The 27,809-nt window shown below is 36.9% G+C and overlaps 2 protein-coding genes across 11 annotated transcripts in view; both read left to right on the forward strand.

The window, feature by feature from the left end:
• Positions 1 to 22,687, forward strand: part of LOC118272660 (myosin-IIIb) — a 37,780-nt gene extending 15,093 nt beyond the window's left edge. The window contains exons 2-22 of one of the 5 annotated variants that reach the window (XR_007706015.1): positions 9,462 to 9,653; positions 10,759 to 10,914; positions 10,995 to 11,276; positions 11,456 to 11,758; positions 11,846 to 12,127; positions 12,450 to 12,638; positions 12,821 to 13,023; positions 13,366 to 13,546; positions 13,807 to 13,957; positions 14,401 to 14,611; positions 14,800 to 15,095; positions 15,274 to 15,566; positions 15,753 to 16,027; positions 16,110 to 16,275; positions 16,386 to 16,599; positions 16,984 to 17,124; positions 17,627 to 17,775; positions 18,197 to 18,372; positions 19,506 to 19,592; positions 20,521 to 20,767; positions 21,059 to 21,207. Coding sequence is in view for 4 of the 5 variants with exons in the window: in XM_050698875.1 (XP_050554832.1) it covers positions 9,489 to 9,653; positions 10,759 to 10,914; positions 10,995 to 11,276; positions 11,456 to 11,758; positions 11,846 to 12,127; positions 12,450 to 12,638; positions 12,821 to 13,023; positions 13,366 to 13,546; positions 13,807 to 13,957; positions 14,401 to 14,611; positions 14,800 to 15,095; positions 15,274 to 15,566; positions 15,753 to 16,027; positions 16,110 to 16,275; positions 16,386 to 16,599; positions 16,984 to 17,124; positions 17,627 to 17,775; positions 18,197 to 18,372; positions 19,506 to 19,592; positions 20,521 to 20,628; positions 21,059 to 21,413 (4,383 nt within the window). In the remaining variant the exon portion in view is untranslated. Of the gene's footprint in view, positions 1 to 9,461; positions 9,654 to 10,758; positions 10,915 to 10,994; positions 11,277 to 11,455; positions 11,759 to 11,845; positions 12,128 to 12,449; positions 12,639 to 12,820; positions 13,024 to 13,365; positions 13,547 to 13,806; positions 13,958 to 14,400; positions 14,612 to 14,799; positions 15,096 to 15,273; positions 15,567 to 15,752; positions 16,028 to 16,109; positions 16,276 to 16,385; positions 16,600 to 16,983; positions 17,125 to 17,626; positions 17,776 to 18,196; positions 18,373 to 19,505; positions 19,593 to 20,520; positions 20,768 to 21,058 lie in introns of all 5 variants that reach the window. The other 4 variants (XM_050698875.1, XM_050698876.1, XM_035589332.2 and 1 more) reach the window with 4 other exon arrangements.
• Positions 22,688 to 22,836: 149 nt separating this feature from the next.
• LOC118274938 (alpha-catulin) overlaps positions 22,837 to 27,809 on the forward strand; it is a 75,860-nt gene continuing 70,887 nt past the window's right edge. For 5 of the 6 annotated variants that reach the window (XM_035592738.2, XM_035592765.2, XM_035592747.2 and 2 more), the window contains exon 1: positions 22,837 to 23,070. In XM_035592738.2, the coding sequence (XP_035448631.2) occupies positions 22,852 to 23,070 (219 nt within the window). In that variant the 5' untranslated portion in view covers positions 22,837 to 22,851. Of the gene's footprint in view, positions 23,071 to 23,207; positions 23,516 to 27,809 lie in introns of those variants that run through there. The other variant, XM_035592788.2, reaches the window with a different exon arrangement.

Consider the following 27,809-nt stretch of genomic DNA (forward strand, 5'->3'; position numbering starts at 1 on the left):
TGTCAATGGCACAGTATCGGCGAGTCCGTGACACCGAACACCGTTACTAATGATCGATGCACAACCGCCACGCTTTAATAGTAATAAGCGTTACTAAGCGATTCTATCCACACGATAAGATAAACCGGCTAAATTAAAATACCACCTTTATCACTACAATAATAACCGACTAGATACAAAAGAAAACAATAAACTATCTCCCGCACTAAACAGCAGTTCACCATTGCTCACGCTTTTGCCTTAATGGCTCATCAAAAGTTAGTGAAGGGTCCATTACAAATCGGCCATTAGTTTCGGAAATAATCGTCTACATAAAGTCAAGTAGCTGCGCAGTTACTGCTTAATGTGCAATAATTTTGGAAACTCCGTAATGTTTTATGAAGTTGAACTTAGGGACTGTAGGCTGTTGAATGGATCTACGCTATTATGATTGTGCGAAAATGATTTTTGAGGTTAACTATGTAGCAATAAAACTACTATGTACCTAGGTTTAGCTACTAATCAATGAGTATACAACTGTTTAAACTCGATTTAAGAATATTCCCCGTATCAAAAATCCGCAATATTTTGAACCGATACAAAACTTTTTGATACCTAAGTGCAAAGTTACTCGTTATTTTCTTTGCACTTTCTACGTGTGAAAAAAAAGTTCCGTGACAAAAATAGTTTGTATACAGCCAATACTGGCTGGAAAGAAAAAAACAAAAGAACAAAAAAATATTTGGCGGCAATTTTGACGCGTAGATAATTAATCATTCAGTTTTCTTTTGTAGAAAAGTTGAACCTGTGCTTTATTTATTTTGATGAATAAAAATAATGTATTTTCATGGACATTGAGGTACGTACAAATAAATCACATAATGTGTATTTTCATACTTTTTTTTATTATTAGTTTTTTTTTCACGTTTCAATATGGTTTAAAATGGAATTGTTATTATTGATTATAACAGGCATTTTATTTACACTTGATATTGCTAGAAAGCGTAGCTTTCTCGTCATGGCTTACAATAAAATAATGTTATTCGATACATCACGTTTGTCAAACTTCCCTTGTCGATATTTTATTGTCAATATTAAAGTGGATTTTCTTGAACGTACTTTTTTTAGACGTACTATTTTTATGTTGTACAATTTAACTACACTGATACGGCACATATACAGTCATTTCTTTTAATTTTTTTTTTTACGAGAAATGTCACGCGTCTTTTGTTGTTGTTCCAAGTTCCATTAATTTTACTTCTAGTCTAAGCTTTGTTCGTGGCATTGTCTGACGATGTATTGCCTCATTATTTATAGGTCTAGATATTGTATTCTAGGTGAGATCCAGTTAGTTTTTTGTGATCTATTGTTTAATATTGTCTTTCTTTCTCTGCCTACTCACGAGACAATAGTGTTGTTTGGAACGGTACCGTCACAATTTCTCAACCGTATCTAATCCGTAGTAAACTTTAATGGTCTATTGAATTTGCTGAGTATCAAAATCAGTAAAGTAATTGGATTTTGTTGACTTTATATAAATCCTATAAAGATCAATATTTATTTAGTTTTTAACAATATTTTGTTATGTATTAAAACTATCACAACCTACATATAGTACGTCATCCAATAAAAACAGTAAACCGCATTATGACCATTTCCTTCTTGTTTAGTAACTGTTTGTGGCAACCTTCTTGTTGGTGGCAAAACACATGTATTCCGATACATATACAAACTTCATGCATCATATTACCGACTCGGTTGTCAAACAAGGAAGTTTGGTAACACGCAGTGTGTATATCGCACGTTACACAAGTACCAATATGATCTCAATTTTGTAATTTTTTACTTGTGAATTTTCGTAAACACGTTATATTAACTTGATAGGTAATTTATCAATATGAAAAATTACTTCGCGCTAAAACTGAATTTATGCAAACGTTTAATAAGAATATAGGAATATTTCATTAATGAGGTTATATAACTTTTTTGGGAGCACATTAAAGGTTCGTGGGCAATAAATTTTGAAGAAGCCAGTAATTAATAAGTTAGTTAATTAGAGAGTTTTAATTTGAAACGGAAACTTGTTCGATTAATTTTAAGTAAAATCGTAATAGGAGATTACATAACTGATGCTTAATAATGAGCTAGATTCTTTGATTGTGCTATAATTCTATTTCAAGAGTATAATACGTAATATGTGTATCATACTTGAATAAACAGGAAAACTAAAATTAATATTTCATCTTAGTTAATCGCTTTCGTTACATAGCATCATCTTATTTTGGTTAGGAATGATATTCTAAAACTGTACAAAATTAGCACCCTTGCCTTGGAACATTGTCACCTTATATTTTGCACGTGTGTCAGCACTTTACAGGTTTGAATTCCAACGTGTGCGTAATGTCCACCGGTCAGACGGTCCGGCCACCGACGGCCGTGGCCAAGCATTATGAGGTTCACTATAATGCCATGAAAGGATTGCATTATGCACATCTACGGCTTCGTTGTACTACAATATTGAATAAACAGAACTAAATCCATTGTCTTACATTTTGTAAGCATCAGTAAAGGTCAGCTTATCTGATGACTTCATATCTAATGTAATTCAATTTGTTCCTAATCTAGAAAGCTAAAATAACAAGTGGAAAAATAATTATTCTACACTATACCGAGATTTCAATAGAACATGAAATGAGATAACCAATTAGTGTAGATTTCTAAAGATCAGCAATGAATTTAGTTGTACGCATTCTTCATCCACGATACCACGCAACCTCCATAGACGCAACACAATCGGCTCAAACAAAATATTAACAAATTTTCTTTAACGCTTTCGCTACAATTACGAGTGTAAAATTGATTACCCTACACTATAAAAGAAATGTCAGTTCACGGCAATGGACTTCACTATCTCGCTGATTGAAGGTAATATTTAAAATTGCCTATCAGCTTACATCGGCCGTTGGACCAAAACTTAATGCTCTTATTCCCGCCACAGAATGGCGGTCATTATTGGCTTGGCACGTCATTATTTTTAACATCTCTTTCACATGCTTGACCATAGAAAATTATTTGTTTTATAGTCGGAGCTTAGTAAATGACTTGTGTCTAATGTAATAGTTATGTTATGCCATTTGCGTAAAAGAGATATGTATCTATTTCACGCTAAACCGTTGATGACAGGAACACAATGTGTCCTAGTTACAGCGTCGTAGATAACTTCAATTTTAATTTAACATGGTGTTTATTGATAATAGTCGTTTCTTTTAATGAACAGATAAGTATGGCAATCTGATGATGTAACGTAGTTCTGATATTCAAAACAGAAAGCATTTTGTAACTTTCTTTTATTCATTTTACAAACAAAACACCATATAAAAAAATATCAAGGTTCCCCTACTGCCGACTTGAAATCAATCCGTTTTATCATCGCAAAAGGATGCCTCCTTACGTATTCTGTGTCTTGCTTCATACCATATCAGATTTAATACCGTTATTGCCGAGGCGTCGATAACAGTTCCGGGCCTATAAAATAAATCTATAGATTTATAAGCACCTACTATTTCGTAACCGTACAAAAACAAATAAATAAAACATTTATTACGAATTAAGTACTTAAGCTATCAAAATAGAAAGTGCTCCGCAACAGGAAATTCAAATGCTATTATTAAAATACAATACCCGCTATTGAACCTGAGAACGTTGAGTCTAAAATAGTCATGTGAACACATTGCCCTCTCATGACTTGGGATCGTTCAACACATACTGAAATTCCTTCTTATTAATTAATGCTTGTAAGGTGCAATTAAAACTGGACTAGATTTAGAAGAGATTGGTAATGTTATTGTTCACATGCAGGAACGAAACCAAACAATGAGTTGAAACACGCGGTCCCCTTCGTCAACGTAATAAGAAACTCGGAAAGCTATGTAATTCAAGTAATTTCCTATTTATTGAATCACATTTACAACTACCCGAGTGCTGCTTCCAATTGTGTGCGGAAATGTAGGAAATAGAAGAAATAAGTGGAAACGTTTTTATTTGAACTATTCAGTTGATTTTACACATTGCACCAATCAATTTTTAAACAACCACACGGTAATACATCACTTCATAATATAAAACAAAGTCGCTTTCTCTGGCCCTATGGCCCTTTGTATGCTTAAATCTTTAAAACTACGCAACAGATTATGATGCGGGTTTTTTAATAGATAGAGTGATTCAAGAGGACGGTTCTATGTGTAATGTATGCATAATACATCACCATTGCATCCATGTGAAGCTGGGGCGGGTTGCTACTACAACATAACTAAGGTTTTCTGTTTGACCATCTACTTAGCTTTATCTTCCAAATCGTTAAAACTAAAATAGTTGTTATAGAGTATAATAGTCATTATTGCCACAAAAAAAAACAAAATAAAAACTTCTAATTAGCTGAAACTTAATGTTCCCCACTCGAACTTAGGTTGCGTGATAGCTCAGTAAAAAAGTTGTATCTATATATTTTGGCACACATTGTTGTTTCAATGGTCTAGTGATTATGTACAATTAAAAATGCGAGTTCTACTTTTTTAATCAATAAAATACAAGTAGCTGAGTATTATACCGATGAACAAAAACTTTTGATATAGAATGACTAAGGTCTTAAAGATAATCTTCAAAAAATCTCAAATTCCTATCTTCTCATTTAGATGATAGAAATTTCAGATTTTCGGACTACGCACTTGTAACGCCTCTGGTGTTTCGGGTGTCCATAGGCGGTGCCGATTGCATCTCCTCCATGACATTGGTGATCCGTGCGCTCATTAACCGATTTATCCTATTATATAAGCTCGTAGAAGCGTCAAATTTGATTGACGGTCAAATTAACAGATTATACTTGGAGCAATAAAAATTTAATTAGTTAATTCTTGTCAGGTTAAGCTATTGTATCGCCTGATACTGTCCTCATTACCTAATGGGGACGTTCAAAAGGAAAATCGTAGGAGTACGTAATGCGTGTCAAAGCAAGTTTCCAACTCCGAGGTTGCGTTTAACGTGACAACTGCGTTATACCATATAATTATCAAAATGAGCCCGTCAGGCCATCGCGACGTTAGTCTTCGTGACAAAAACAATCAGTGAAAGTGTAGATTCAGTCTCGGCCGTCAGTCACAGTGCGCAAGACCTCTTTTTACTTGAAGCATTTTTTTATACTGTGCACATTTATGATGTGTTGTGTTGACTAATTGCAGACATTACGCAGTATGCAGTTATAGATGGATTACCATCAACTACAGATTCGATCTCATCATGATAAATTCGGTTATATAAGCGTTTTTTAATGATCTCGACAGGGCTCTTGTCTTCCACGCGAAATTTGTTCACTGGAATTAAATATAGCCTCTGTTACTCAGGGTCATTCGTTTCTAATGGCCAATGTTTGACTGATAATAAAAAGTAAATCTCATACACGTTAGAATTTAGTCTGAAAATGGATGCGGACAAATTTCGTCTCTTCACTTGTTTCCTTTTAGCTGTTGTATGGGTAGTGTTAACACAAAATAGTAAATTTAAAGGCTAGATGTTAATAATGTTATGCATGTATGTACATAATCTATGTATGTTAAAGAGACGACTGAAAGTTGTCATATCCCAAAGGCCGTTTTTTTAAGGATGGCAAATCATCAAATGACCTCTCCCGCTCTGTTATACCATATAATTATCAAAATGAGCCCGGTGGAATCGGAAGGGAGTGTCAGACTTTTACTGACTAAAACCCACCTCGTTCCTTCAGTTGCCCTTTGCGTTTTGGGCCACGGTATCAGTTTAGCATCCCGCAGCCCCGGCTCAGTTTATCCCGTTTCCCCCCTGGGGTTGACATTTCCATCCCTTCTTAGTGCTCACTTATGTCACTAAAGGAACCTCTGTTCAAAATCTCAGACTCCTATACCGAGCGGTTTCGGCTGTGCGTTAATAAAGGAGTCACCCAATCGCACCCCTAAATCACGATTGGAGGGTAGTTTGAAAAACACTTATAATGTCAAACATATTTACTTGCCTATGTACGTGTTCATGCCAAGTTTCAAGTTTATAAACCCAAGGAATAAGATTTGGCAAATAGTATTAGACGTGATATGAGCCTGTTCGAAAATGGAGGAACTCGTGGATATCACTTAGAAATAGCAAATAAATATCTAATGTCTATTCCTCCAACCAGCGTAGAACCTGAGCGAGCGTTTTCAGCTGCTGCTTATATTGGCAATAAACTACGAAGCAGGCTTGGAAGTGAAACGTTGGATGCTTTGATATTCCTGCGATTGTATTTTCGAAATTCTAATTAGTTTTGTTGTGTTGTCTTTTAAATTTCTTGCAAAAGTATTTTGATTGTTTTGTCAATTTTCGTTTCGTACTGTATTGTGTTGTGATGTGATTAAATTGTGCAACGATATTAATATCATTTTTTTTAAATAACTCAAGTTCTGTTTTCATTTGAGCCCAATTAGAAACCACAAAGTCTAATCTGGATAGCCCCGGGATCCCGGGATTACACATTTAAAATCCCGTAATCCCGGGATTGAAAAACATGCTCGGGATTGTATTCTCTAATTGACGCTAATTATGCTCGTTGTTTACTGAATTTATGAGCTAATTTCATAGAACGTATTATAACGTCATTGGCTGATCTTATTTTGCGGTAATTCTCGTTGATTAATTTATAATTAAAGTATGACAAACTAAATTGATTTCACGTAAAACATCTTGGGTAGTATTTATTTTAATAAGATGCAATATCGGTAGTTTAACTTACGTTAGTTTGCAATGCAAATAAGAACTGTAATACACCAACTATTACAGTTATGAGTTTGCTTTATGTGTTTGTACTTCTTGACATTACCTGATATTAGGTTGAGTGGTGTAAAATAATTCTAAGTCATGCAGTTTAAAGTACCGCGTGATGTCATACTACAGTCATAGCCCATATGCGTAACCATTTATTTGTATTTGGAGAACTCAAAATATTCCTTTATAATACGTCTAAGAGCTCATGAAACTGATAAATATGTTATTTACAATAATGACTGTCCTGTACGTATAGAACTTCAATGCAATAGGTAGGTACCTACTCCTAAGTTAATGATTCAGAATCGAAGAAATACTTGAATTTTGATATGTATGTACTATTATTTATTTACTTACTCAATACTAACACAGTAAACACACTAACACAATTCAAATGAGTCTTATATACCTAACTAGTACAATTTCAACAATGCAGCAATCAATAAAACTACACAAAAGTAAGTATTCAAAGAGGCATAACAAAATTACGACAAATCAGTATAGAATAGGAGTACATCTGTAATACGAGTATCATCTCGAAGATACAGCCAAGTCACTGTTCCGTACAAATTAGCTCAATCGTAAATATTGTTGGTTCTATTCAAATATTGTCGACTCATTTTAGTGGTAATTACGACACCAATACTACAAGGTTGACCAATTTGACACCGCAACTTGTGTACATAAAGGTAATAAGTATGTTATGTTACATCGCAATGTTACCGATATGGCGGCATTATGTGACTGAGTTCCTCAAATCCATTAAAACTATGTTTTGAAAGTTGACATGTAATTGTATAGGTCTATGTAAGAAGTTAGAACCTTTACGGAAACCAATCAATATTATGTCTTAACTTGTATTGAGCTGTAGTATTGAGTATATCTTATAACTTGTTACGGAATCGTGCGATATACAAGAATTAAGTCGTTTATAATAATATAGGTTTCTTCTTATTTTACAGCATTGTTCATTTTTGTTTAATAAACCTTTTTAAACAATTGTTGCATTGTGTAACAACAGTGCTGTGAGATATAACTTGAGCAGTAAATCCTATCATTAAAATAAAAACACACATAGAGACGTTAATCCACCACTTGATAATGTCCCGTTAACCCAATAAATCAACATTGTATGATTATCAAAAAAAAAAAACTTCCATGTACAGCTATTTTTATTTGGGTAAATCCGTCCAACCAATATGTTCGTGATGGAGTAACAAACATCCAATACTTTCACGTGTGTGATGTTTGGTACCAGATTATAATCGTCCTATTATTTATAATCAAATAATTGCTGTGCAAGTTTATTGACAATTGCATATAGCACAACATCCTCCATCGAGCACGCATGATGACCACGCGATGGTGCATGCGGTGGCACATTCAATTCATTAAATGCCTTTCCTTTCCTTTTTCGGAAGCCCCTTAATATTCTTTCGTACTAAGAAATAAACTGTCGTGAATATCCACAATCGTATTGCCTATTCTGCAAACCAAGCAGAAAATGGTGAATAAAGAAACACGTTTATCGCATAATTTCGTCCGTCGTCGACTCGTTAAAATTATCATGAATTAGAATATATTATAATATATTATCCAAGTCCGCATCATCTTTATAGTATTGAGAAATATTACTTATACATTTCACTTTCTACCAGTTTCTACCAAATTTAAATCAATCTATAATAAAAAAAAGTATATAGAAAGCGGCCGTCTGTAATTTACATATAAATATTTCACAATTAAACTGATGAAGATGTTATTATTTTTATTAGAAATCAATAAGTTCCGCGGATGCGTTCGGTTCGGCCGCGGTACAGTTATTTCTTGCCGGATGTTTCAACTGTTTCACGTGCTAATTACTAGATTTTTTATAATTAGTAACGATGCATTTTGTGGCTACTCTATGACTATACAACGATATGAAGTGATTGTGACCACAAACTCTTTATCAACAGTGAGTCACTGCTTACGCATAGGCTAGACGTATCAACATGTTAGTGAGTTATCTATCGCACTCAAATATTTATCTCGCGAAACATTCTATGTGGATTAGGTAATTCAAATTCCTATAGATAAATCCAATTCAACTAAAATAGACTGTATCGTTTTAGTTAAAGTAACTTAAAGTCACTACTATTGCGCTGTTTTAACAGATAATTCTAAAGCAACTAGCGTCCATGCATAACCGAACAGAATTAAAATAGAAGTGGTGTCGACACGTTACATTACTATCGTATAGATCTCTTAAGAAAATGTACTGTAGCGTGTAAATACCTATGTAGATAAAATTAATTTTACGTACTTACACAGGATATTGATGAAACTTTTCGAATTCCCGAACTCGGTTAACTTCGCTTCATTACTCCAGTTAAGAATTTAACGCTGTGTTGCTTCAGTTTGATAACTCTTATCATATCCTGCTTAAAATATATTTATTCAAACGAATAATAATTTTATTAGCCTAACCCAAAATCCTCTCAATGTTACAGAATGAAAAATAGCATCCGTACTACAGATAAATCATATTATTAAATATTTACTGGTATAAATCGTGATATACCAATGTTTTATATGTTTTGTGGCAGTGCATTGATCACGATATGATATTAGAAACTTTGGTATAGGTTTTTATTAAGCTGATCTTTCTTCATTCGCAGATGGTGTCTCAATGTGAGTGCTGAGCCATGCGCAGCGACGTGGCATACCGCGGGCTCTCGCAGCACGTGGAATTAGACCGAGCAGCCGACCCTCGGGACCGGTTCACATTACAGGAACTCATCGGAGAAGGCACTTATGGAGAAGTGTATTGCGCTCGGGATAAGAAGACAGGCAGAAGGGTTGCAGTAAAGGTCAGTAAACCCATTATCATCAGCCCAATTCAGATTTTTAAGCACTAAACTGAACTTGAAGCTAAGCAATCTTTTTGGATGTCATCACCCTTTTTATCCGAAGGGAGTTATTCAAGGAATATATTAAAGCCATATCCATGCAGTTTATCATCACTCCTAGAGTCAATATTTACAAGCGTCTTGACGACAGACAGTTTTTAAGGCCAAGGAAACCGGCTGAGAAATAATTAAAGTAATAAAACGACAAATATGATTGTAATAACCTTGTTCTAGGTCACTTTAAAGATCTAAATATCATTATTATGTCACATTAGGTACCTATTCTAACATGTAGTCTAAAATGTCTCGCCCGCAGTAAATATCTAAGCTACAATGCTGCTAATAGGAAACCTAGACTGGCTGTATCGGTATTAGTCACAATAAAAGTTGTTAACCTTATCTCAGGTTTACACTTGACGCCTGACGTCATTTAGGAGCTATATTGTCGAGAAAACTGCGTACCTGCGATTATTTCCACATGTTATTTTAGTGTGCACGACTAAGGTCAACAACATTTATAGGGCATGCACTCGTAAACTGTTCGCACGGGTGAAATCCGAGAGAAACTGGCTCGCAGTCACTCTAGCCCTACGAGTTTTAGTTTATTAACAATTCAATGTAATGGGTTCCCTGTTAAGGCGCAGTTGTTAAATAAATTTAATTTGAATAAAGATTACTGTAATTTACTGATAAGTGACTGCTCAAAGCGGTACCTCTTTAAATTAAGTAAGTAATTGCTACAATTAAGAAATGCTGGGAAGAAAATTTTATTAACATATTTGTATAAAACATGTAACTACTATACATGAGAATGCTGTGTATACAGAATAGGTCAATGAATTTTTATGGAGGTATTGTTAGCATACGCATGTAATTGATTGCATAGATGTTATCTCAAATGTAGTATTGATGTCAAGGCCGCTGAACAATACATGACATGGCTTGGCTCTGCCGGCACTCGTTTGGAATACAATAACATAACTGGATACCAATTTATGTGGCCAGTATGAATAAATTATTTTTGATTACTTAACGCTCTAATAGTTTCCTTTTTATTGCTTTACAGATATTGGAAAACATCACAGAAAATATTGAGGAAATAGAAGAAGAGTTTCTCGTGTTTCGTGACTTATCAGGTCACCGCAATATCCCGGAGTTTTTCGGGTTGTTTTTGAAACGCGGCGTGTGTCCAGATGACGACCAAATATGGTTTGTCATGGAGGTCGGAATACGTTTTATTTATAGACTGCATATTGTTAGCTTTACGTGGAACATAAATCAATGTGACCTTTATATTTGCAGCTCTGTACCGGCGGTTCGGTGACTGATTTATGCGCGGGAATGCGGGCTCGCGGTAGCAATCTCACCGAACCACAACTCGCGTATGTGTTGCGAGGAACCGTTCGGGCTTTGACACATCTACATGCTCACCGATGTATGCACAGGGACGTTAAAGGGCATAACATTCTTCTTACTGAAGATGGAGAAGTTAAGCTGGTAGATTTCGGAGTGTCATCGCACTTGGCTGCCACAGCAGCCAGGAGAAATACGTCAGTTGGCACTCCTTACTGGATGGCTCCGGAGGTAAAAACCTTTATAACTTTTTCATATGCAATTACACACTAGCTGTTGCCCGTCTGTCCCACATTATGAGAACGATATTCGTGACCCCGAAAACAATACCAGTGACGTTTTGAAAGTAGTGTAATGATCTCGCATTATAGCAACGGTTTAAGGTCACACTCAATTGTTTTTGGTTGCAGGTCATAGCGTGTGAACAACAGCTGGACGAGTCTTATGACTGCCGCTGTGATGTATGGTCGGTGGGCATAACGGCCATAGAACTGGCTGAAGGTGAACCACCACTATCAGGCTTGCACCCGATGCGAGCACTGTTCCAAATACCTCGGAATCCACCGCCATCTTTAGCACATCCGGAAATGTTTTCACCGCAGCTCGTAGACTTCATAGCAGACTGTTTGATAAAAGATATGAACCAGAGACCGTTCGCGAGAGAGCTTTTGGAACATCCTCTACTACTCGCCGTCAGTAGCTTTGAGGATAAGGTATTTACATAAAATTATTTATACCATATTTAAAAAAAACTATTGACATTGATACTTCGATATGACTCATTGGTTTTAATTTTATAGATCCGTAAAGAACTTCAAGCCGAGATAAAACGACAGAGAGCTGAAGGTCGAGGTTCTCGGGCGCCGGAGGCTACGACCAAGAGAGGGAAACTGAAATCACATCGAAAAGCGCGACCAGAGAAAATGTACACTGATGACCTCGCGACATTAGAAGTGTTGACTGAAGACGCTATCGTAGAACAACTACATAAAAGATATACACAAAACCAGATATACACATACATCGGTGATATACTGGTCGCTGTGAACCCATTTACCGACGTGGGAATTTACACCACAAAGGTAATTTTAATGGCGCCAAAAAGTAACCACAACATTAAAAATGTTCTCTTTGGACAGAGCGAAGGTGTTTAACTAATTCGTCCTCACACATTTGGACTTCATTATTAATGTGTGGGTTACTAAGCGGTGCTTTGCTTTGCTGTTTGCGTTAGATAAAATGTAGAACGGGATTTTCTGACACGTCATTTAGATGGTATAACTGATGATGATATCATAACTTTAAGACCTTTAAACTTGAAGAATGTATGAGATCAATACTATTACAAATCCCAGCTTAATTGCTTCCTACCACCTATTATGTGAATTATTCTAATTGTTCTAGACTCAACAGATTTACCAAGGTCGGTGTCGGTCCGACAATCCGCCGCATATCTATGCGGTGGCGGATGCTGCTCATCAGGCTCTGATGCATCAGAAGCTGCACCAAGCCATCGTGATATCTGGAGAAAGTGGCGCGGGGAAGACTGAGTCAGCTAATCTCTTACTCAAACAACTTGTGTTTTTGTCGAAGGTAAGTTATCGATTCGTGTTCGTGAACAAGTTCTTCTTATAAAAACCCAAATACCTAAATATACATTTTTACAATTAGGTGTAAAAGAGCACAATGACAGCACCATTAAAAAGTGTAACGAACTTAATTTAAGTTTAAACTAAATCCACCCAAGTAACAAAATCAATTTTGTACCATTCCAGACCCAAAATCGCAACTTGGAAGAAAAGATCCTCCAAGTGAATCCAATAATGGAGGCCTTCGGCAACGCTCGCACCGGCATCAACGCCAACAGTTCTCGTTTCGGCAAATATCTAGATTTGTCTATGATGAGAGTTGGGCGCATCTCCGGAGCAAGAATATCAGTGTATCTTCTAGAACAATCCAGAGTGGTACATCAAGCATTGTAAGTTTATTTTCATCGTACTTTTTTTCTTCAAATGTAGAACTTTCTACACTGACCCGCAAAACTTCTGAGTATATTGTAAGAGCCAATTGACCTAGATCGATTTCGAGTGTCGATGAGTAATAAGCATTTAAATAAAATCTTGTCAATTGATATCAGTTTGATTGAAGAGGTGTCTTATTACTAATTCAAATCAATGCACGTCTTTTTGAAACGCTGTTACAATTAATAGCTCTTGAATTATTCTCATTAGTTGATACGTTTTCAATTACCTACGTGATTTCAATTGCAACCTCATCGTAATTTAATTTAGGATACATCACTTTTTATTTTATATTTCAGAGGTGAAAGCAATTTCCACGTGTTCTACTACCTATACGATGGGTTGGAGAGTGAAGGTCGATGGAGGAAGTTCTACCTGGATGAGCAGCTAAAGTCCAGACATCGTTATCTGCAGCCTCTGTCCATCGCACACAGGGAACACAACGTCCATCGCTGGAGACAACTCAATCAGGCCTTCAAGGTGACGCAAAACATCTTACCAGTACTTGTACTAAACTTGCACCGTCATCGTCATTACAATGCAATTCTAACAAAGGCGATTATTCCAAAATTTGAATTGCAGTTTGGCGAACCATTACATAAAGATGACCAAATCCATACTGCAATCCGAATTCTGATTTAATTACGTAACTTGACCGATAAATCTAAAATAAAATTACTTTAAAGAAGATCAGAACTCCAAAATATTTAGTAACAGTAGAACATTTCAATGATTTCCAGGTGGTCGGTTTCCAAGAAGAAGAGGTGCTAGTTATCTACAAGATGTTAGCGGCTATCCTTCACCTAGGAGATATAGAATTCGGTGAAACAGCTGGTGAAGACAATACGGATAATAAAGCAACCATCATTGACACCGCACCGCTGCACAGAGGTAAACTAATGACCAGATTACGACTTTATAATGAGGACCGTTTAACTGATGCCCGTACAGATAAAGAATTTTGCTTAAATGCTTATTTTATTGTGTGTCTAGACGCCATTAAAGTCATTGAATATTTTAAATAGAAACTTCTCTTTACATGTTTGGGTAATGTGGCCATGTGAAAATGGTAGTGAGTTACTATTATGGTAATAAAACAAACATCACGCCACGCCAATTTTCAACACACGTTTAAAGAAACATTTGCCAGATGTTGAACTAGTATTTTTTAGATTCATGTCTTTCACACGTCATTTTAGAATCTCGCTGCGTTATTAATCTAATGGTTAACACCCTTTCATTTTATGAGCTATTGATCAGACAATTTTATATTGCTTATTCTTGTGGTAGTAACAATGTAAGATTATTAAACATTGTCATTTACCTGTCCTCAGCCTCCTGTCTCCTTGGAGTAGAAACAGTGGACCTTCGAGAGTGCCTTACAAGTAGCAGCGTGGTGGCACGAGGAGAAACCATCGCAAGACATAGCTCTCCCACTGAAGCCGCAGTTGCAAGGGACGCTACTGCTAGAGGATTGTATGCAAGAGCCTTCGACAGAATCGTTGAAAGGATCAATGCATTGCTATGCCAAAATAGACCTAATGTGTAAGTATTTGACTATACAATTTCTTCTGATAACTTCACGCCTTAATAACTATAAATGTATACTCATGGGCGATTTTTTCGACTAAGTATGTATCTAAATTCCTGTGCTGGCATTACAAGATACACTCTTTATTTTAAAAATAATAACTTTAATGTCGTCGTAATAATTTTTCATTTTTCCGTTCCAGAAACGAACAGCTCTCCATAGGCATTCTGGACATTTTCGGATTTGAGAACTTCAACAACAACTCATTTGAGCAGCTTTGCATTAATATTGCAAACGAACAGATCCAGTATTACTTCAACCAGCATATTTTCACTTGGGAACAGCAGGAGTACATGGCTGAAGGTGTTCCAGTGGACCTGGTGGAGTTTTCTGATAACAGGCCAGTTCTGGACATGCTGTTATCAAGACCTATGGGAATGCTGGCACTTCTTGATGAGGAGAGTCGATTCCCGAGGGCCACTGATAGAAGTCTGATTGGTAAGTGTAAATAAGAACACAATAAAATAAATACAATGGTTTTTAATTTACTTTGTAAAATGAGTTTCTTATTAAATTTGCTTGCTAAAAATAAAATAACGGGTGCCTTTGAGGATTGAATTGATTTAAACTTTTCCGTACTTTAATCTTATTTAATTATAATATTTCTCATTCACAGAAAAGTTCCATAACAATATAAAGAGCAAATACTACGTCCGTCCGAAGTCTGATGCCATTTGCTTCGCCGTCCACCACTTCGCTGGTCGCGTGGTGTACCAAGCCGATGGTTTCTTGGAGAAGAACCGCAACTTCCTTCCTCCTGAGGTCGTTCAGCTCATGAGACAGAGTCAATACGACATCATCAGGTTCCTGTTCCAGTGCCCCATCACAAAGACTGGCAACCTCTATTCTCCACTACAAGGAGATTTGGATTCAAGGAGTTTAGAGAGTCCTACGTCTAGTGAGATTAGGGTAAGTGTGTTCACCATACTTTGATGATTGAGGTAATTTTAAGTAGAATAATTAAATTTTCATGTTTCTAAAGTACGTGGATGGATAAGGATTACTTGAAATAAATCGTGACCTGTGATGTAAATATGAGCACGAGTGTATAGTATTATTATTTCTTATACTAATAAAATAAAATCTTATTTACAGGAGCGCTTCAACAGCCGAGGCCTTGCCTCCCAATCCCGGGCACAGCAGACAGTCTCCACATACTTCAGATACTCCCTGATGGAGCTACTTCAGAAGATGGTGAGCGGAACCCCTCAGTTCGTGAGATGTCTCAAACCGAACGACTCTCGCTCTCCAAAGCATTTCGATTCCGCGAAAATATTGAAACAACTCCGATACACTGGAGTTTTGGAGACAATTAGGATAAGGCAAACTGGATTCTCACACAGGCTTTCGTTTGAAGAGTTCTTAAAGAGGCAAGTATTTTTCCTCAATATTTATAACGATTTATGAATCACGTTCGTGTCAAAAATTAACACTTTATTCTTTTGTATTTAGGTATGCCTTCCTAGCGTTCGGTTATGATGAGGAAGTGAAGCCCAACCGGGATACAAGTAGAATGTTGCTGCTAAGGTTGAAGATGGATGGGTGGGCACTCGGAAAGTCTAAGGTCTTCCTCAAGTACTATCACGTTGAAGTTCTCGCCAGGATTTATGAGGAACAGGTAAAAGGAGATCACATATGCTAACGTTTATTACGATTATATTAACTACATTTTTCTCAATTCCTCTAGCATTCCGATATTTTGTTCTAAAATCTCTTATACATTTTCAGATAAGAAAAATAGTGCTAGTCCAAGCATGTGTCCGGGGCTGGTTGGCCCGGCGTCAGTTCCAAAGACTGAAGGCTCAGATGGCGATATCAGTACTAACGCTACAGAAACACGTGCGAGGCTGGCTCACACGCAAGAGGCTGCAGGAGAGACAGAGACAACTGGCCAGAGAGTTCCAGATGGAGCAAGAGAGCCAGAGGAAACAACATAAGTCTGGTGAGTTGGCAACACAAGTTGTTGAGAAAAAGTGACAGAACAGAGTGCCTAGTTTAAAGAGACAGAAATATCCAACTAATCCTATCCTAATATTATTACAACGATGGTTTAGGCGATGATGGATGGATGAACGTTTGTTTTCATAACGCAAAAAATGTAAACGGGTACTAATGAAATGCACAGAGTATAAGCATAAGAGAAGCTATCTAGTTTCTCTTATATGGCTAAAAAGCTGATAATCTAAAAGAAAATCAAGAAAATTACCTATATAATGTAGTAAATTAACATTCTATAATATCTACAAAAAATTATGACCACATCTTCATAAACAGATTTCTCCTTTAATGCAAACAATTTCTTATATATACTTATTTTCTGTAACAGGTGTCCCTAGCAAGAACAAAGCTATGATGAAGGCGAAAGTGTTGAGACGTATGACGTCAGACGACAGTGACACCAACGAAGCTATGTCCGGGAACAAAGAAAACATCGATACTAATAAAGCTGCCGTTGTTATACAAAGCCGTAAGTATTAGTATATTAATGACTATTACCTACATACTCTGCGCCAAATTGTAACTTACTTAACAATTGGCAACTTGACAAGATATCAGAGAAACAAAATCTGTAACATGCAACAGGCCTTTTAGGAACAGATGCCATTTTAATTTGTCAATATTTTGTTTTTAATCCGAGGGCTTAGTGTGACGACGAGTAATGTCAACGCGATCGAAACGTTAACGCGTTTAGGCCTCTGATTGGTTATTTAATTGGAACGGGTCAATCAGAAAGCCGAATGTCATTAACGTGTCGATTGCGTTAACGTATAACCAACTCACCATAGGTCCTTTCCATATGACTTTCACACCATAAGAGCGTCTTCTATAATACATTTGAAGGCCCGATAAATATTATCAAATTTGAAATTGTTCATTGATTTTGAGCAAAACGATAAAATATTAGAAAAGACAGTTTCTGTGAAGTTTGTTATCCAAAATAAAATCAAATGTTTTATTGTATTTCATAGATTTCCGCGGTTACACAGCGCGTCGCAAGTGGGCGAAGGGTCGCGCGCCGCCGCCCCCGCCGCAGGGCGCTCCGCCCTCGCCGCCGCTACTCATGCAACACTACTCCGCGCAGGAGAGGGCTTCGCAGCTGCAGACATTTGCAGACCAGGTAAACTATCTACTTACCAAACTAAAGTATAATAAGTCAAGCAGATGATTGATAGACCATGTAGAATTATAGATGGTGATGAACTCGCCTGTCAAGCGAGGAGAGATTATGGTAAACACCTTCTATTTAGAGGAGGTTCATAGTCATAGTAAAGCAGTTAGCTGTCACGCGTATAATGTTATCTAATGTGATCTAATATTCATGTAAAGATTATGTTTTGGACAAAACTCTACAAAATTCCATTACAGCAATCAATCTTAATTATTAAATCATAGGAGCTCGCTTTTTAATCTCGTTCAAAAGCAAACATTGGAAGTCAACAACATTGAAATAACTGGTGTTTCTTCTTCATAATATTAGCATAGATAGAAGAACCTGACTTACGATTACTAATCTTATTTATTTAATAACTTTCGACCAGGTGCACGATAAAAACCAAGAAGTACATAAGAATCTAAGACGCAACAAGCCAGGCATCAGACTGGTGGAAGTCCAACGAGCTGACGAGTACAGGCAGCCACCAGGGTTCACACTGGTACCTGCCATCGTGCGAGGACAACCCACCCAGCTCGAGAGAGACGCTAGTAGACTGTCCAGGTAAATACATAAACACTTTAAATAAAAGAGTTCAGGCTTTAATATGTATTAATATACTTCTGTTTCCCGCGACTTCATCCGCGTAGAATAACGATTGACAGATTTTAGGTTTTTCATAAAATAAGTCCGTTATATCGGTTCAGCCATTCTAAGATTTGTTAAAATCCCGAACAAAATCCGATTCAGATAACACTCCAGAAATTAGTCGGAACAAACAAAACACGTTTATCAGACAAAAGATGTTAGATTAAAGTATTACAGATAGTTTACGTTTATCCTAAAGCTGAAATGTCAGTCTTAAATTAATTTTATATCAGTTTATATCGTCAATTATACAATTAAGAATTCGATAACGATATTAACTATCATTAAAATAAAATTACTTACGTCACGATAGCATTCTAAAGACGCTGCACGTCGTAAAGATGAGTACGTAACATTTAAATATCAATTAAAATTAAACATGGGATCGCAATAAAAACGCAATGATAAATATTAATGGGGAAATTAATGGAAAACAAACATTAACGTATGTTTATACAACTTCAGCTATTTAAGAGCCGTCTGCTGAATAAATGGAGATGATTACTGAACATGTTTTTAATTAAGCGAATTTAAGTTCGTTAGTCTCGCTAAAACTCGAGAACGGCTGGACCGATTTGGCTAATTTTGGTCTAGAATTATTTATGGAAGTCCAGGGAAGATTTAAAAGGTGAGAACATAATGTTTGAGGCAGTACAAAAGAGTAAGGTTGCCGGGTTACCTAGTATTTGTATATTAATTTAAAAGCCTTATAAGGAAGATATTATTTCAAGTCACGAATATAAAATGCCATATTACAATCAATATAGACAAATCAGAAGTCAAAAAATGTATATTGACCAAACTAAAGAAGTACCGAAGCATGTATGTGTAAGAGACTCGTGAGCGAGTCACTTTGTTAAATTTATGTGGCCTTATATGCATAAAAATGATTAAGACTAAAAGACGGACAGAAATAAAGACGTCAGTAACCTGTCTTAACGTCCATTATACATATAAATTGTAGAATATATTTTAGTCACTATGAGTCGGCTTAAAATGAAATAATTTGTATACAATTGTTCACGCTTACTCTAATGGAACGGATGCAGTCCGTCGCCCGAGTTCCTCGAGAGTCCCGCTAGGCCTTGGGACGAACCGTTGATATATAAGAAAGAAATTGAGATCAAAAACCCCAGGTTTGTTAATAAACATGCCTTAGTTTTAGTATTCGTTTCATTAGTTTAATCCATTTCATATGAATCATCTGAGACAGATACAGTATGTCCAGTAAATATCACAAAATAATGCAAAGTAAATTAGTTAGACTATTTTAACTTTCATTATAACAGAGTATATTGTCATCGATCCGAAAAATAACATATTTTGATCAAAATAAAAACCATCCCTTATAAGACAAAATAATGAAACGATTAGTCGTAACGAATTTTCTATAGCTTTTCATATGAGGATTTGTCGTATTCTGTCGTCGTTCAATAGATAATCAACTAGTTTTGTACGAACCTTAATAAATTCTTTCATTCATATTGTATTTCATCCGTCTTCGTCCGACATACTCATCTGGTTTTATTATCATCATAAAAATTGTAATCAAATTGTAGTCTTTTCAGTCCGAGTAATGTCTTAGCAAGATACTGTTATAGCTTTTGTGTTAACTATAAAAGTTTACTTGTTTGTGTACATCCGTGTTTGTAAGTTTCACCATTAATCACAAATACAATTTGATAAACAGACTAGACCTAGAAAAATAGAAAGAAACAACAACAATTATTGACTTGCCAGGAAGCACTGTAGCATAGAACTTTGTAGTGTGTTGTGTGTAAATGGCTCTGTCAATGAGGATTTACTTAATAATATCGACGGTTGAAAGTCTATTTGATTTAAGCGACATTTTATTGCGCTATTGAGTTATACATACATATATTCGGAAACAGCGATTTTTTAATGATGCGTAAAACAAATGTGGCTTTGATTAATTAGCTTTTCAACCTTCGATATTGTATTCGTATTTAGAGGTATAGTGAATAGAAAGATAAGATAGTACAAAACCAGTTTAACCTAGTGAATGTAGATGTTCAATTTTAAGTTTTGTACGATTTTCTATAGATACCAACCCACAAGCAACGGTCACGGGTACCAGGACGACAGACATGTGCAGAACAACTGGCAGAGCCAGAACCTGCCGTGCAGCAGACAGTGTGGCGGACTAGTCAGGTACGATCGTTACGACAGGGAACGTCAGGAACCAAGTATGAAGGATTACAGGGAGAGGAACGATGCCAGATTCTGGCCCTGAACTAATCGCTTTCATTCTGTCGCATGCGTCACTCATTGTGGACAGCAGAAACAATGGGTATGGTTCTTGATAGTTGTGTGACTGCTAGACTGTAGTTTACCACCTATTTGTAGTTAGTTCATGTTTGATCCTACAAGGTTTAATAGTAGTTCTTTATGAGATACCACGTAGTAAATTCATTTATAGTGTTTAATTTTCATGAATCAGCAAAAGTTACATCTCATAGTTTTTGTTACATTTTGGGGACTAATAGTCTTGTTACTAGTAAAACTCAAGTCTAGTCGTAGTTCATCATCAGATCATTTTGGTTTTATCTCATTATTAATATAATATTTCTCTTCCCCACAGCAATAAAATCAACGAGTTAGTGCGAAAATCACAGAAATCGGAACCACCACCGCGGCTCGCTTACAACCCCACCTACGATCCGGAGTCCGACTTTAGGAAGATTCTGCGGAACTCACCCGAAATACTCGCCACGCCTATCTTCAGCTCCGACGACGATTATACGGAGGGTCCCTTTAGGTTCAAACAATTGTTACGACCTACTCTAGGTCCCACAGAGAGCCTTCGAAAAAGAAAAGTCCGCAACTCCTCAGGCCAAAGTCCCTGGATGTCGGATAGTTCACAGGACAGTACCAGCTCGAAGCAAGCTCTATGCAAACGCCGTCCACAGATCAGTATGGGAGTCTTCTACAATTGATAGGGTGAAGGCAACTTAGAAAGTTATGAGCAGGCGAGTTCCACCTCTACCTCCTAGAGATAAGGTGCTCCTTCCTAGAAGTTTGACTGTAACAGTCACCGAAGTTTCGCATGGCTTGTTGGAAACATGTTGTATATGATAGTCAAGTAATAGGAATAGTTTCTCTAGCTGTAAGCAATTAGACAATGCAAAGTGTGTAAAGCGTTCTCACAAGTCTTCAGCTCTTCTCAATACTTATATTCTTAAACTTTTTAGTGCGTTTAAGAATCAAATATGGCGGCGGTTACATTGTTGCCGTCTATTTTGAACAATGCTGATTGTGCTTGCCTCACAGCCATAATTTAGTAATATTTAAGAGCACTTAAAATTTATATAGTCTATAAACTTAAAATTATTGGAATTTTGTTCGTACAGCCGACCTAATGAGAACTGTTGTTTGAACTATTTCAAAGAAATGTAAATTCCATATTTTAGTTTATGTTCCTTTCTAAAATACTCAATCATTTTTATTTTCTAAGCCAGTTTCAAATGTTCTGAAATTCTAGTTATTCACCTTGTAAACTGGAATAAATTATATAATTAGAGTTTGACTTGTACCTTTTGTGTGTTCGTATTATAATTATTTCTAAATATATTCCAGTCATTGGTTGAATTCAGTTTGTTAGTGTAAAGGGCCAATTCCTTAGATGAAAGAGGAAATGAATCAATGTCAGTCTTAATTAAATTACAATTTTGAAGTCGCTCTAATCAGTCGAAAATCGATTACATTTAGTTCACTGAGTCAGAGTCAAGTACAGAAATTTACATTTTTGACAGCAAATAAAACATTGTATAACTTTTTTACATTTTCTCCTCACTGTTTAAGCAATTACCAAAGCCCTAAATGTATAATTTTAGTTGTTAAGCTATAACGATCTTACTATGACTTCACTGCGTTAACTTTGTATAATTATTCAATGAATTTTATTGTAACTATCAGATTTGTCTTATAATATTTATCAGTATTATTATATCATATATCTACTCGTCTTTAATACATCATGTATATGGAAAGTAGGATCTCACCGGTAAAGTGATTTTGAATAAAATTACTCATAATTGCCATCACAGTAACAGAGAGTAAAACTATTGAAATGTTATCATAATGTAAAATTATTATTACAGATAAATCATTGACAACCTTTGTGATAATGTGCCAATGATTAATAATAAGTTAATTAGTCGTCTATTTGGGTGGTCAACGATATGAAATAAAGTTTGTGCATCAGTCAAAAGTGTTTTAATTACTTTGTCCTGTGAATGTCCATGCCAAAATCAGGCCATGAACTTTAGATCTACTCACTAAATAGCTACCTTGCCAACTTTTTAAAACCTGCAAATTGCTCATAGAAGCGAACAGTCGTAAAGCAGATTTTTCGTTAGCAAAAGTGTGTGTTAAATGAAAAGCCGCGGCCGTGTGTCGCGCGGGGAGGCGCGGGCGGCTGTGGCGCCACGTGACGGCGCGCGCTCCGCCAATGGCGGCGCCGGCCCGGCGTGCGCGCGCAGCCGCGCAGTCGCGCCCGCGCCAGCCATGGCGGCCACCGGCCTGCCCGACGTCGACCTCTCTCAGATAAAAACGCGCTCCATCGAAAGAACTCTGCTCCCCCTCATCAAGCAGGTATGCAACCACTGCTCCGGCTCTCGGACTGCACTGCCGAAATCAGGCGTCAGGCTACGACGAACGGCGGACGTGTGACGTCTCGCCGTACGGGTTGCGTAGTCGGCGCCCCTCTGACGTATCAGTCGACGGGAACATCGACGATAATTCCCCGCTTTTACGTACGCGACTAAAACCGTACTTTTATTTTCGTAGTAGCTGTAATTTCTATTGCGTCGCCGGTTTGACGTCCGCGATTAGAATTTCCCGCCCACGACAGCAATCTGTTGCGCTACGGCCCGCGCAGCCGCGTCGAGGCATCACCGCGCGGCGGCTGTTTTGAAACAAATGGCTTTGTTTTTGTTAATGAAAAGATAACATAAGTTGTCGATTAAATTTTAAATATACTCGCTTGTCCACGTTTCTTCAAGTTTATCGTTATCAAGTGAAAGTAAAGGATAAGTAGGTAAGTTAAGTCGCGGAGAAAGTTTGTGGGGGCATAGTAAGCACGAGGGGCGGGCGGCCACGTGGACTCGTAGCGGGTGGTGCGCTGTGGGGCGGGCGGGTAGGTGCGATCGATGCGCGCTGGGTCCGTCAGTGCCGCGGCGAACGCGGGCGGAGCGGCGCGGTGCCGCAAGACACAGCGCCACCGAGCACGTGCGCGCGCCCGCGGACTGCGCGCCGCCGAGCGCGCGCCCACCGCCCGCGCGCCACGCGCTCCAAGACATGGACGCGCTCTCCGATGACGATGAGTTTGCGCGCCGTGAGCCTCAGGTACGTGCTCACCGTTGAGCTGGACCCTCAGTGCTGCACAGGCTCCCGCACGACCAGCCTTGCCCAGGCCCTGCAGATGTACAAAGCGCAACAAGTAGTGTGGGCGCGGGGTGGTAAAGAAGCTCGCGTGCAAGAATGACCTTGATCGGAGCTCGCGACGCGCGGGCTCGCCCCGCGTCCCGGCCGATGACAATCAGATCACCTTCCAAAATAAGATTAATTAAATAAATCTCTTAGACTCTTACGTGGTTATGAAGTAGCCTATAAGTGGGCAATAAGTTGTGTTTATCTCATATTTTTATTGTTTTCTTTACTTTCAATGAAGGTCAAGGTTCGTAAGCAAACATTGTTTTTAAACCTATAAAAGCAAGCAAGAGTCGCCTGTCCTAGATGGGGACTATTAAAAATTGAAGGGCCAAAAAAGTTGTGCAGCAAACTTTTAATTGAATTTGGGCTGGTTCTGTATTTTTTATTATTGCCGTAATTAACTGTGACGCATGCGGTTTATTTATTAGAGACACATACTGTCTTTATCATTAGATAATTTTCGTTGTGATTGATGTGAAAAAATAGTAGACATAGTGAAGTTTTCTTTAAAGAGAGATCTGTAATCAACAAATTTACAATCCACTTGGGTCTGATCCGATTAACCTTAGAGCGGGTGGCATCAGCAGCGGGAACACATTGATTTAAATTAAGTTTTCCGTTGCTTATGTAACGCTCCACTGAGTGGAGTTGACATTGTGCTTGTTCGTTCGACTTATCTTGTCCTCGGAGTAATCAACATCAAACAAAGACGTAGCGTCACAACTTAACGTCACTACAATCCCGTGCGTACACACGTACAGGTGGGACTGGTGTACGGTCCGTAATTATCTGCGTTACATAAAAGAAGAATAAATTTTAAGAACCTACCCTTCTCAACTTGAAGCATTGTGTAACGATAATAAATATTAAAAGAAAAACCATCGATGCCAGGTACCGCAAAATACCCCTCCTTTTAATTAGAGGCAAATTAATTCCAGACATATTTACGACTCACAAATTGCTCTCGATATCAGATTTTCTAAAATAAGCAACAACCGAACATTGATTATACAATAAATCTTTAAATTTATTCAGAGGATTGCATGTTTAGGAACTTAAAGCGAATCGTTATGTTTTTACTGCTTTTGTTTATTTTTGCTTTCTTTGTGTAATCGTGCGGGTTTAGTTTAAACAAGATAGTAAGACAATCTAGTAGTCTGCATGCTATGATGGATTACTTATATTTAGATACAACGTTCAAACCATTATTTACATAAGAAAAAGTAAACGTGAATGCCATCGATGTGTTATATCAAATATCTTGCACGTCGTTGAATTCTAAGAAAATTTCCGTTCCCTCGATCTCGGCCATATTTAACTGGATTTAGAAAATCCGTCGGCAGGTATTCTGATTGTGTTAGCATTGTTCCTCCTACACACCGAATCATGTTTTCAAAATAGTCAATCCACTTTTTGTATCATAAATCTTATGTTCATCCTGAGCATTGTTATGATTATATCCTTAAGGTTCATCCTCAGTTAACCTGTTCAGAAAGAAATCATTAAAAGACCTTGAGTTCAAAGCTCCAGACGTACATTTCAATCCAACAACTAGAAAAATACATTGATTAGCTAGACCAGTAGGTTATAATATGGTATAACATCTTTTCACATTAATTTTCTATAACAGCTAGTCCTTGTCGTCAAATTACAGGCAGAAAGTGGCCAGCTATTTACTCGATCACAAAGAAAACCGTACTTATATGAAGGTCTTCATTCCATTATTAATGCAATAACCCACACGTGCCATTTCTCACACAAACAATGTTTGCTGCGGGCAAAATTGCACTTGTATTATCAGACTTTCAGTATAACATATTTTCTTAAAATGAAAATGAGAATTTGGTGAAAATGTATAATTTGTGCCTTTAGAAAAACCTTCTGTCCTTCTACAAAACAATGGGAGTTAGTTGATGGCCCAAATTATTATCATTAACTGAAGTTTCACAGCTTCAGGGGATGGGATCAAAGGAACAGTGTAGCGTCCAATCTAAATTGTCATCTCACCCCTTTATAAGAGGGTTGTAATGGACAACTAAAGGATTATCCAGGCTCTATGGGGCATGGTCAAAGACGTATTGAGGAAAGTATGATCATTACTACGAAGTTCTATTCTATATACTGCTGTGTAAGCAAATATGGAACAAGAAGGCTTATAATAAGTTCAGTGATGGCAAGAAACAGATTGATGATTATAAATATTAATATTATGTGTAGTTTGTATGCAATGATAACAATACTTTTATCTTAAAGATTGGCTACAAACATGATCTCCGAATTAAAAACGATTCTCCTTAGCTTAAATCCAGTGAATCAGAGTATAGTAAAATTGCCATCAAGACCATTTTATTAGTAGTAAAATCTGAAGTTGTAAGAAAAAACTGGCGTAGTAAATACTCAGTAGTAGTGAGTGTTCACGTAACCTCACATTATTTGCAGACGGCCGCAAGTTATGTACGTAGCAAAATTGTTTAGCCTCCATTATATAGAGTGTATTATATGATATTTATACCCAGGAGCCCGCCGCACTGGATGCGGCGACGCGTGGCAAATCAAAAAGTTGCGCGGTTATTTTCCTTATTCAATATGTATCTGACTTTTGGAGTTTTCCTCTCATTAGCTTCTTGGTTAGAGTAACGGAGATCATGATATACGTTAAATAATGTACAAACATAAGTTTCAAACGTTTTTCATCATAACTTGTTTTTTCTTTGTTTCAATAGTTAGGTTTAAACGCAAAGCTAATAAGAAACTGTAACTCAATAGTAAATTACCTTACTGTAATCAAGTCGTTATTTAGCAAACGAACCGGTATATAAAGTGTATGAACAGTTAGTTAATAGTTATAAAACTAACTTACAACTTGTCTAAAAACTAAAAAATGTGTAAGAGTTTTGGTAATAACATTTTACCTAAATTATCACAGCCATGTCGTAATTTCAGGACATATTTTAGATCGTAAAAGTCATCCTACGATGGTACCTAGCTTACTTGTTTATGCTGAAAGCATGCTTTCAGAAACGGTTGTCAGTAACAATAAAAGATAATTTGCATATTTTATATCCAGTACTATACTATGAAAATGTTCATTATTTTACTGTAAAACTTTTCATAGATACGTAAAGATCCCTAGATCTTTATCAACGATATTGTAACCCGAACCAATAATAATAAATAGGAATCCTACGCTTATAACGTAGAAAATAAAAATACAGTCTACTTAGGATAGTCTGGTCTTTCTTAGCTAAACTTGGAATGCTCGATACTTGATACTTTTTCGTAAGAGCGCTTAGAATATCATTGAGTATGTATACTTATATAATATCACATCGGATTTTAGCTTTCATAGCTTTTTGCGGTGCCGGACATCAGCAGTACTTGTTATCAATATCTTATCGATAATGAGCTACACATTTTCTGCATTACGATTACGATAATATTTAACATTTAGATTAGATTAACATCGATTTTTAATATAGGTAGCAAACTAAAAGAAAACTAAACGTGACAACTGACAAATAGCAAAGCAACCCCCATTTTTCTCTCTACCATTTCACACGCGATACTATCGTTTAAAAGAAACGTTAGTTTTCTACTACTGTTTACTGTTTATTCTACTCGCGACTTAGTTTTGCTACAACGAAGCTCTTCTCAGAACTGAATCGCCACTAATTGTCGCCAATTTACCGAAGCAAGTTTACCCCAGTTACGTTGCGGAGTGCTAAGAATATTGTATTTATGCTAAGAGGTCAACCAAGACAAATATACTAAGACCCTATTGTTCTGAATCCGAGAGGACCTTAACTAATTGCTAACTCAATTTTGAATAGGAACTGTGTAACATCAGACTCTATTTACATCGTTTATGGGTAGTGGAAGTAGCTTTGTATATGGGTTGT

This window comes from Spodoptera frugiperda, chromosome 15 (genome assembly GCF_023101765.2).
Source record: "Spodoptera frugiperda isolate SF20-4 chromosome 15, AGI-APGP_CSIRO_Sfru_2.0, whole genome shotgun sequence".
NCBI lineage: Eukaryota > Metazoa > Arthropoda > Insecta > Lepidoptera > Noctuidae > Spodoptera > Spodoptera frugiperda.